Source organism: Phoxinus phoxinus (assembly GCF_949152265.1).
Source record: "Phoxinus phoxinus genome assembly, chromosome: 22".
Classification (NCBI taxonomy): Eukaryota; Metazoa; Chordata; class Actinopteri; order Cypriniformes; family Leuciscidae; genus Phoxinus; species Phoxinus phoxinus.
The window spans coordinates 21,713,572-21,725,633 of NC_136897.1; the positions used below are offsets into that span (position 1 = coordinate 21,713,572).

Consider the following 12,062-nt stretch of genomic DNA (forward strand, 5'->3'; position numbering starts at 1 on the left):
GACAAAAGACCGTGAACCCAGGGTGCGGGTCAGGGGTTAAACTTCTACACTGGGTAATTCCACTCAAGTTCATCGGGTTCAGAGTTCAGCGCACGCGGTGTACCCAATCTCACCAATGCACCACTGACCAGAACATGTTAAGAAGGGAGTCGAAAACATCACAAAATCCAGCCCCCCCGTGGACACACATGCTGTCTGCTTCCTAAAAAAAACTCCTGGTCCTGTCCAACATTATATAAAAAAAATATATATTTAAAAAAAAAAAAGAGGATTCACCTTCTTATATGTACATTCCAAAAGAATATGGAAATGTCGACAGCTGTTATCTTTTTCTCTCTCGTTGTGTTTCAAAAGGTGCAATAAGGAACAGTCCAACACAAAGCCATATTTTTGCAGTCACCTATCTATCATCTATCAAATATTTTTCACTTTTTTGGACAGTGGAATAGTACTTGTGCACAAACGCACACGCACACACACACACAAAATGGTGTTCACATGTTGCTGTGTTTACTTGACATTTAAAGGGATATTTCACCAAAATCTCATTTACTTCCCTTTACGTGTTCCTAAATTTAATTTTTTCTGCTAAACACAGAAGACAATATTTTGAAGAATGTGGGTAACTGTACCCATTGACTTCCATAGTATTTTTTCCCCATACCATGGAAGCCAATGGCTACAGTCAACTGTCTGGTTACCGGCATTCTTCAATACATCTTGTGTGTTTAGCAGAAGAAAGAAATTCATATAGGTTTGGAACAACTTGAGGATGAGTCAATGATGAAAGAATTTATTTTGGTTGGTCTTAAAGTCAACATAAAAATGGCATTCGCAATCCCTTTTAATGCCACAATATGTTTGAATTGGAATATTTAATAAGAAACTAAAATGTTGGGCAGGATTTGATTTGAACAACTTGAATATGGTTGGATCAAAAGTGGTTGTTCTACACCCAAATTTGAGCCAAATGTCCAATTCAAACCTGAAGTCGACTGTAGAGAGCTGCATTAGCATTAAATGACTGGTTTTACAAACAAAGCAAGTTATTTCAAAGCAATTTTTTTCATTCTATTGAAAAAATCATTTGTCATTTTGGAATAACATGCACAGAAATTATTCACAATAACAGCAGGGGCCTCATGAATAAATGTTTCATAAGCACAAAATAGGCATTGAAATATGATATGCATGATATGTTTTCCATGCTAACATGTATGAATCATTCACAAAAAGATCCATTATATGCATTTAGAAAATAGGGTAAATTGTCATTTTATGGCGACTTTAAATGCAGTAGGAAGATATTATCTGTATAATGCATGTGTAAATTGCATGCAAATTAGGCTATGCATAATAAAAAGCTTTGTGCATTCCATACATGGTTATTTCAAGGAGAAGATGAGGTGGAAAAGTTCTGGCAAACGTATGGTTTTATAAATCTGACACCTTTTGATTAAACTCAAAAACTGGCATGTGTGGGTATGGATTTTTTGTGTGTGCGTGTATAAAGTTTAATACATGAGACCCCAGAAATGTGCATTAAAAAGAATCAATTTAGATTTCATTTTAACAAAACAAAACCAATGGAGCCAAACCAGATTGGATTCAATGCGAGCTGATGTTTGTTTAAATCAAAGCGTACCCGTTTGATGCCTCCATTTGGGAAATGGCTCACTGCACCAGTTGTGTATTTAAGTGTGTGTGTGTGTGTGTGTGTGCGTGCGCGCATCCATCTCCTCACCATACCCTCCCCTCTCTGCTTGCGTCTGCACTGTATGTCTCCCTCTCCGAGTCAGACAAAAACAAACAGAGCTCTCTGATCTCTGCATACACACATACCAACCACCCACCCATCCATCAACCCACACACACAATGCACATATTCCACAGTCAAACACCAACACCACCCACGCACACTCTCTCAGACATGCATTTGGCACACAAAAACCAGACGTACACACATTTGAGCACGTTCACATAAACAAATGAGCGCGCATAAAGAGCATGCCTTTGGCTCACGCTCTCGCTTTCCTGTCAGCCTCCTCGCATGAATGCAGACATTAGCACGTGTGCCTCCAAAAATGGAAATTAAAAAAAAAGAAGCTCAAACTCAGAAATAAGTAGCGGAGCACACCAACACGCATGCATACAGACTCATCCAGGCATTCTGTGCTCTCTCTTCCTAGAATTTCTTTCTGTGTCACTAGTTGTGTAAGACTCTCAGGCACCAACTTCCACTCTTTAAGGCAGTGCTGACCAATCCAGCTCAGATTTCTGTGCAAATATCTCATTCGTATCCTATCGTACTGTGATTAAGACTTGGTGCAGTCTCTTAGGATCGTACCACGTGGCCGAGAGGTAAAATTCTTCTGTGCCCTGGACCAGCGCTAAAAAACAACAACAACTTGCCTTTGTCCTTTTCTTCCATGAAATGTCTAAGTAAACGGCTTTAAAAATGTCATTTAAAGAGATGGCTCACCCAAAATTATGATGATTATATTTTGAGCAATATCCAAGTCAATGGTCACTAAAAACCATTTGGAGCAATATCAGCATTCTTTAAAATATCTTCTTTTGGATTTCACAGAATAAAGGTGCGGTCACAAATTTCAGCAAAACAAATAAAAATAGTAATAGCGTAGAGAAGTATGAAACTCCCAATAGCGCTTATTCCTATTGGAATGACATCATTCAGCCCTATTTTGTTTAACAACGGTAAATCTGACTGCATCTTAAAGAAAATCATACAGGTTTAGAACGACATAATTGGGCGAATAGATGACAGAATTTTTGGGTGAACTATCTTTTTAAAAGAAAAGGTAAAAATGAAAAAAAAAAATGTAAACATTAAAAACCCACAAATAACAGGGGTAAATGTGCGAATGTTTTTTTTTTTTTTTTTAGTTAAAACTTTTTATCAGAATTTTGGACTGGGATGATCTTGACCAATCACAGCCTTTCTTAAGCCATAATCAAAAATTCAAACAATATAGCCAACCATTACAAGAAATAAGTGTGCTTTAAACACCTGAAGATGCAGGTCATACTTTGGGAATCTAATTTTAACATAGTGGTGCAACTACACTTTTAAATCACATTTCTTTCATCTCCGAACCGGGGGTTACAACGGTTTCTTTATTGTGATTACAGACTTCAAGAACTTCTCTTTCTGAATCCCGAAACGCTTAAAAACTGACTTTTCAAATCCACATAATAAGACTACAAAAGAGCTTTCGATCTCAGAGCGGTCTTTACTGATTTGGAGCCACCATAGCCGTGGCACTGATGCCCGTCTCTAATACTGCACTCGGCCCACTTCATCAGAGCGTTTAGTGCATCTCTGTCAGAGGCGCTGAGGCGTAGCATGTCAGAATGCGCCATGCGGCAACATGCACCGCACTTGTGTGATAGGTGCATGAAGCAGTCAGCTGTGAGACATGGTCTGCGGCCGCCATACACACTCATTTACGCACCACACAGACGCCACGTGCCATCTATACAAAACTACATAAAGAGAAATGTTAAATGATTTTTAAGCTTGTGGGAGTGTTTTGGGATTTGCTTTGCGGATATTTGACAGTAAAAACTTGTCGATTTGATTAAACATACCAAAGTAACAATATTAAGCCTTGGTAATATACCAAAAATAAAATGATTCAAATAGATTTTGGATTTCGCTAATGCAAAAACATGTGGACAACAATTCACCATTCATTGATTCAAAAGGTGAGAATCTTGCACAGACCCTCTCTATCGACAATCAAACCGACACAGTAGTTTCACACATAGCAAAACAGATTCATCTGCCTCTTACAAATTCATATCACAAATCATGACAAAATGCTTCTCTTGGAATACTTGGCAAGACAAATAGTGGAAAAGTTGGCAAAAAAAAAAGACAAATGTTGTTCAAATAAGAATATTTAAAAGAAAAAAGGTGCCTAAGGGTGTTGGTGCAAGAAGAGGAAATGGGGTCCAACAAGCAGATATACAGCTACTAAATATTAACAGATGAATACAATCTTACGTCCAGCGAAATTAACTTTCTGGATTCTCCAAAAAGATACATTCAGAATCATGCCAGTGTTCTCAGACTGGATAGGAGCTTCCAGACACCATTTCCCCTTCAGATCACCCCAAATGTCCCTCCTCTTCAGGAATGTGTTTCTGCAGAATGGAGAGGAGGGATAACAATGTACAATCCAAAAAAAAAAAAAAAAAAAAACTATAGGGAAATAAAAATAACCAGATTTTGAAGTGGGATTTAACAACAGTCTTCATAAAGATACACTTCTCGACTCCGTGATGACGCCCAAGGTGAGACTGAGATACGATGGAGGAGTGGAAGGGAAAGAAGAACTGAACCATGGTATTGTTACTCACTAAAACAGGCTGCTACCATCCCCGCTCACACCTTGCAGGGCATCAGTAGATGAATGGCCTGAATCAGAGGCTGTGCCACCTTCCAGGGATCCCGTTTCAAAAGCATGCTCCACCCCCAAGCCGTCAGACTCCATTTTGGCAGCGTCCGGAAGGAAGTTGGCATAAGCGTCGCTTTCTGCCATCAGAAGCTTCAGTTTCGGAATCCAGCTCTTGCGTACCACGCGCCGCGCGTTAGTGCACATGTCTGCAGCGATCGCGTTCATTTCGCTCTCTTTGAAACTAGGAGCAAAGTTCTGGCAGTAAACTGGAGATAAAAAATAAATAAAAAATACTATAGTTAGTTTTTCATGCACTTTTTACACAAAAGAGATTTAATGCTTCAAGTCACAATAGCAACAGATATTTCCTTCCAATATCTTCGTCCAATAAGTTGGGCGTACATCACCAGTCTGTTGTTTTCACTGGAAGATCGAATTATGACATTTTGAGGCAAAAATATATGAATACGCAGATTAATCATTCACAATAGCATCTATAAAATGCATTTACAAAATAGATGGGGTGAATTTCCATTTCATGCCGACTTTAAAAATTCAACTGTACTGGTTTAAAGGAACACTCCACTTTTTTTGGAAATAGGCTCTTTTTCCAACTACCTTAGAGTTAAACAGTTGAGTTTTACCATTTTCGAATCCATTCAGCCGATCTCCGGATCTGGCGGTAGCACTTTTAGCATAGCTTAGCATAGATCATTGAATCTGATTAGACCAGTAGCATCTCTCTCAAAAAAATGACCAAAGAGTTTCGATATTTTTCCTAATTAAAACTTGACTCTTCTGTAGTTACATCGTGTACTAAGACCGACAGAAAATGAAAAGTTGCGATTTTCTAGGCCAATATGACTAGGAACTATACTATTCCTGCGTAATAATCAAGAAACTGTGCTGCCGTACCAGCAGCGCAATGATATTACGCAGCGCCTGAAAATATTCCCCAGCTAGGTAACTTCCAACGTGACCGGCACTAAGTTTGTAATATCATTGCGCTGCTGGTATGGCAGCACAGTGGAAATTCCAAAAAGTGGAGTGTTCCTTTAATATAGATAAAGCTGCTGGGTTCATATTAGAATAAGCAATAACAAAATATTAAACCACAACATATCAGCATCAATACAGCACTTACACTTAACAGCATGGAGAACCCGACTGTCGAGTGGCTTGCGGTTGGGGTCATTTGTGGAGGACCGGATGCCTGTTCCACAGCTGTTTGCAAGAGTGCTTCTACGGGAAAAAAAGAAAAGGACACTTTTAAAGTAACACACAGAATCTGACCTGTAGATTGCAAGGGCAAATGGGATCAACAAAGTACTGTTCACACAAACTCTTTGTGGACCGTTTTCTTCTACCAACTGAAACTGTATTAAAAAGTCACTTTCTAAATCCCTAAAACAATTGGTTAAATTTCCATTAATAACATGTTAATCTATTATTTACTATTAAAGAGCTGGTTCACTCAAAAATAAAAATCTTGGCATCATTTTCTCACCCTTGTGTAATTCCAAACCCATATGACCATCAACTTTCATTACTACAAATAGGACATTATGCTAAAACATCTCTTTTTTTGTGAAAGAAATTCATACGGGTGAGTAAATGATGACAGAATTTTTATATTTGGGTGACCAATTCCTTTAAATACTAAATTTATTTAAGTTTATTTTCTGCAGAATACATTAAAATCACTCACCGGTCAAAAAAGGCAGCGAGTAGCCGCCTGAGCAACACTTTGTGGCGTGTGCCCGCACTAACGTGGCAGTTCATCAGCTGAGCACGTGAAATAAAAACACTGGTGCCGGTTACTAGCTCCAGTTTCTCAGCAGGGTCACCTTCTTCATAGAGTTTAGGATGACAGCGGTTTCCGATCTGTGCAATGAGCTCAGTGGGAAGAGAGGCCAGATCTTGCCTCACTCGAACTCCTCTTCCCCTTGATTCAACTGTGAGGTGGTCGGGTAGTGATTCCACTCGTTCATTGGCTGAACCAAGATTGCAAAGCGGAAAAGACGTAAAAAAAAAAAAACATTACAAAAGCTTACATTGACTACCAAACTGAAGACAAATTAATTTTACTGGAACTGGTAAAGATGTTGAATATATCTCTCCCCACTGATTTACATTCTCTGTCTGTTTAATAAAAAATATAATTCATGTACATGTAAAATAATAGACACATAAAATTAATTTCTCCCCATTTTGTTTCTTTTTTTTCTTTTTAGTAAACGTTTTCTTGCTTTTTATATGTTGCTTAGATTCTTTTTGGGGGAACCGTGAATCGAAAAACAGGACAGTTTCCTCTACTGTTTATTGTTTATCTGTAATTTTGAGTTTTCTGAAAACAACAAAAAAAATGTTTTACTTTTTAAAAATATAATTTTAATTAATTGTCTACATTACAATAATCCTATTGATGGAGTTCCTCAGGGCTGGATGCGTGGCCCAATTCATTTCCCACAACTACACTACATAGTGAAGTCTACTATCACAATGCAGGGTTCAGCAGTGTCAGTCAATAAATTCAACTGATAAGTATTAGAATTAAATTCTAGTCAACTTTTCTTACCTGTTGCCCCTACATTTAGCATGCTGTACATAGTGTACATATTACAGATCTGTCTGTACTGTTCTTCTGTCGTTTCGTCTGTGATTTCCTCTTCTTCTTCATCATCGTGGTAAGAGATTGGTGAGTCACTGGTGTACATGCTGGGGGTGCCTGGGCTGGTGCCGTCCGGCGTGCTACTGCTGTTGTTGTTGTTATTGTTGTTGCTGTTGCTATTAGTAGTACCGCTTCCACCCAATAAAGCTGCACTTTGAGGTGGGGCACCGCCCATGCCCCGTGCTGCCTCCTGCGAATAACGGGCTGCTTTTCTCATACCTCCTCCTCCACCTGCCCCTGATCCTCCACCTCCTTCACGGCTACCTCCTTCCCAAAGACGCTTTGCAACTGGAGTGCAAACCACTGAATATGATGATGCTTCTTGTTGGGGCTGATGGGCCTGCGGTTGCTGCTCTGTCTTCACCCTTGACATCAATGGAAGAGGTGTGAGACAAGAAGCAGGTCGAGCCGTTGCCGTGGTGACCGCACCCCCTCCAATATTGCTACTCCCAGTTTGAGTAACGGGGCTCTGGGGTTCTGAGGGCGTTTCTTCTGTGTGAAGACCCTGTGAGTCACAACTTGGTGAGCTGACCTTTAGGAAGAATTCTGTACCTTTTTCCATAATCTGCTGAATCTGCAGGAATCCTGCTGTGTACATTAAGAGAAACTGATCACCCAAGTTCATGCTAAGTCGACCGGTGTAACAGAAGGAAAGGATCTGCTGGAAGCTCTGAGGCTGAACCGCTGGTGGTAACTCCACTACAGAGCTCTTACTTCCAGAGTTGAACAAATCACGAAAGTAGGAGCTGCTGGCAGCCAGCACTGCCCGGTGGGCTTTAAATGTGTGACCCTTCACCACCACTGACAAATCACAGTACAGACCCTGAAGCCTCTGCTCATTAAGGCACTCCAGGACATTGTTGCCAAAGTTGGGAATCGCCATCTGCAGCATCTGAGCCATATCGTAAAGCCCAGCACCACAGGGTCTGTGAAAACAGAAAACACTTGGTATTTTATTTTTCACCTCAATTATAAAATTATCATATAATAATAATGACCAGTGGGTAGGCCTGTACAGAATCCACATCAACGCAAGTATTATATCAGCAGCTTCCCAAAATATATTTAGCCTGTCATTCAAATTTATACACATTCCCACCCCTTGCGTGTTCGTTTTTTGTTCGCGTTTCATTTAATGTTAACAGTTATCAGTGTTGTTTAATACATTTTACCATATCAATTACACAGAATTCCAGACATTTTCTCACCAAATCAGGGTGGAAAATGAGAAAAGGTGGGATTACCAATGGGATATGATGACAGGTACAGTTATATTCATAAAATAATCATAAATAATTTTAAATTGTTTGTAAGAAAGTTTGAATATCACCCAATTTCAAATTGTCAAATTTAAAATCTTGTTCTGTGTTTTAAAGACTCAACAGCTGTAAAAATGTTTAGGCAATATGACACAATAGGTGTTATAGAAACATGTTCAAAGGTTGAGTCAGTAAGATTTTCTAAATGTTTTTTGAAAGAAATATCTTTTGCTCATCAAGTCTGCATTTATTTGATAAAATATACAGTAAAAACAATAACATTGTGAAATAGTATTACAATTTAAAATAACAGTTTTCTATTTTAATATTTTTTTTAAATGTCACTTATTCCTGTGAAGGCAAAGCTCAATTTTTGGAGCTGAATCACTCCAGTGTCACATGAGCTTTCAAAACTCATAATATGCTGATTTGGTGTTCAAGTAACATTTCTTATTATCATCATCAATGCTGAAAAAGGTTGCTTAATATTTTTGTGTGAAAGAAACAGTGATACATTTTTTTCCAGGAAGAATTGGATGACTAAAATTCAAAAGAAAAATCTCTTGTAACATTAAAGAGATTTTTGCTGTCACTTTTGATCAACTTAAAAGCATCCTTGCTAAATAAATTAACCTTACTGACCCACAAACTTTAAATGATAGTGTAGATAGCCTAACTTCTGATTTTAAAAAAAGTCACAAAAGTAGTCTCACACATATAATTTAAACTGTGTCCCTTAAATAAAGCTTCAAAGATCTTTTGAATCTCGCCACACACACACACAAACATACTAATATATCATCTATTCTTATGAAACCATGGAGACAGTGCTACTCTCTGTTCTAACTCCAAGGTCAGGGCATGCAGTCCCACAAACAACATCCCATGACTAAGTCTATAACATAGAAATGATACACATTCTTAATATAACTGAAGATTAGAGCTCATGCCTAGGGTTATTCAGAGGTTTTCTGTGGGTCATAAACAATTTATCCTACGGTCTATTCTTTTTAGGATCATACATATTTTAGAATCTGCTCTAACTAACCCAAAGGTCAGCAGTTACTTAAACAAAATCCTTTTAGGAACAGAAGATGAATGCATGATAAACAAGAAGTGGTTCAGTGAATATTCTTTAACATAATTAGAGCACATGCCTAATGCAATGACACTCTATCCATCCTGTAATATGAAATCCAACATGCTTCAGAGGAAGAACTTGTATTTATTTGAGGTTTCTATTTGCACATTGAAATCATACCGGTGTACTAAATGACCAACAACTCTTCAAAATTAAGTGCAGTTATTGTTATGAGCATACATTTTTTACTTATGTTTATTCAGTCTGCTCAACACTTTCTTGTATCTCAAGAGTCTGTTAACAAAATAAAAAATGATATTGTTCATCATCACAGGATCTTTTGGAGTAGCAAAAAACACAACTACTGAAAAGTACCTTACAGTTTGATCAAAAATCCCCCAGTAAGGTTGTACTGAGTAATCTCACACCAACTTATAGCTTTGTGTCTCTGTGCAAAGGTTGATCAGATCGTATGCAAATATAAAGCAGATCAAAGAGTCGTCTGGCTGATCAGTGGGGTCATGCAAAGTTACAAACCCAAATTTTGCTGCTAAAAGAAACTTCCGTTTGCACTCTTTAACATATGTATGTGTGTGTGTATTATATTTTATATACATATATATATATATATATATATATATATATATATATATATATATATTATAAACACATACACACACACACACACAATCATACATTAAATGATCAAATAGTGTATATTTTCTATTTCCCAGTTACTGCAGTTATTCTTACTACTGTATAAACGCTGATAGTAGCCACCCCTCCACAAAAAAAAATTACAGATAGAATCTTATGCCCGTTATTGATAATAATAAGCAAAATATTATGACCAGCATATAGTAATTATGGTATTTTGAAAAAAAGTAAAGTAGCCATAGTTCATTTTTCGGATTATGCCATCCTACTTTAAATGGATGAAGCTAGTCCTTTAGCTACTAGCAATAACATTTTAAGAAATTCTCATAAACTTAGTCTGAGTTAACGTTAACTAGTTTAGATGGTCGATTAATGTCTGCCAGTAGTTCAGGAGCTATTTTCGAAATGCGGTTTAGATCCACACACTATTTGTTCACTCGCACAACACTATTTCCCAAAGGAGTAATAATAACAACAGTTTTAATTACAAGCATAAATGTAATAAATTAGCGATAGTTTGTAATCTCACTGTGAGAGTCAGGCGCCGGTGTTTCTGTGATGTGTGCGGCCGCGGAAGGGCTGCGGTTCCCGGTGAGAGTGTGTGCCCGCACCGCTGCCCAGCTGGACACGAGCTCCGGGTTGGCACGGGCCCAGGGGGGGCTAAAAATACAAGAAACAATGCCCCAATTTCCTGGTTTCCTCACTTGATGCTGTGAGCAAAGAGCTAAAATCTGCTCAGCCCTCAAAAATCCTGTCACCAAAATAGTCTGATAGATGAATTATTGAGAAGCCCACATCCGTTTCTCTCGCCCCCTCGGTGCCAGTGCAATGCTATGCAATGTCGGGCTGAATTACAGTCCTGTGCACACCAGAATATCAATACCCAAAACGCTTTGATTCGACCAGCATCCATATGCATGCATTTTTATTATTGTCCTACCGCTAACGTTACTTGCAATTTGGCTTTCTTAAGAAGTAGGCTAGTCCTAATTGTATGCACGCCGCGCGATCATTGTATTTCACATAAAATATTCTGTGGTTAAATTCTACTCCATTTTGGAGGAAAGGGAAGGGGGCTCGGCTTCATCTTTTCCCGACATCAACAGGTCATCCCGGGACAAATGCAGCAACTGGGGGGCGAGTCACACTGATCCGCGAGACAAGACACCATTAACCACTTGAAGTCTGAAAGCGATGCACATAATGCCCTCATCCACCATAAATCCTCAAATCCTCCAGAAACAAGCGTTAACATTGCAAGCGATGTTGTGTGGGCTCAAAAAAGTTGAAAAATATAAATTGATGTATTGATGCACCATAAATCAAGCTCTCGGCAGCAAGTCATTGAAGTGGTTAAAGTTTTGCAAGCCCATCCCCCATCTAAAGCAATCGCACACCTTCACAAAACAATACCCCTATCCTAAAAAAAAACCTCAACATTTTCTGTTACCCCGTGCCACAACAATAACTAATGCGACCCCTTTTTCAACCCACGTGATTGCCCCTTGACCCCACTAAAAGTGGCATGACCCTCTCTCGTGCATGCATTAAAATACTCACCCCCTCGATTGCAATCTGCTGAAAAGTGGTTCAGTGGTGGAGGAGTCAAGACTCTTTCTCTCTACGGGCAGCCATTCATCGTGAATGCACAGGCAAGACACCCGAGCGCAGAATAATCGAGGGGTGCATCATTTTGTCACCCCGGTTAGAGCACAGAGTTACCGATCAATCATGCACAGACCACCAAGAAAAAGAACGCTAGCCATGCAACCGTGCCGCGCGCTCTCCGCTGGATCCGTCTGTGCGCAGAAAGCGAGCCGTATGGTATGGAGCGTCTAGACTCAGGTGAAGCCCTGGGGTCTGGGGTCTGGAGTCTGGGTGCTACGCGCTCTGCATGCCAACGGAGCTCTGCATGGCGCACTGGAGAAGAGCTTGTACTAAACGCCTCCCAAATATGTCCATCACGTCGC

The 12,062-nt window shown here is 39.2% G+C and overlaps 1 protein-coding gene across 3 annotated transcripts; it reads right to left on the minus strand.

Annotated features, from left to right (window-relative positions):
- Positions 1 to 2,905: 2,905 nt before the first annotated feature.
- Positions 2,906 to 12,055, minus strand: nacc1b (nucleus accumbens associated 1, BEN and BTB (POZ) domain containing b). 3 transcript variants are annotated; one of them, XM_079597749.1, is made up of 6 exons: positions 11,653 to 12,055; positions 7,003 to 8,021; positions 6,133 to 6,418; positions 5,569 to 5,666; positions 4,387 to 4,690; positions 2,906 to 4,170 (listed from the first exon to the last, which is right to left on the minus strand). In XM_079597749.1, coding segments are annotated over exons 2-6 (1,683 nt in total). In that variant the 5' UTR covers positions 7,997 to 8,021; positions 11,653 to 12,055; the 3' UTR covers positions 2,906 to 4,169. The 3 variants fall into 3 exon arrangements, with proteins under 3 accessions (XP_079453875.1, XP_079453876.1, XP_079453874.1); XM_079597750.1 differs by lacking the exon at positions 11,653 to 12,055 and adding an exon at positions 10,622 to 10,736; XM_079597748.1 differs by lacking the exons at positions 2,906 to 4,170; positions 11,653 to 12,055 and having other exon boundaries at positions 4,256 to 4,690.
- Between the last annotated feature and the right edge of the window lie 7 nt (positions 12,056 to 12,062).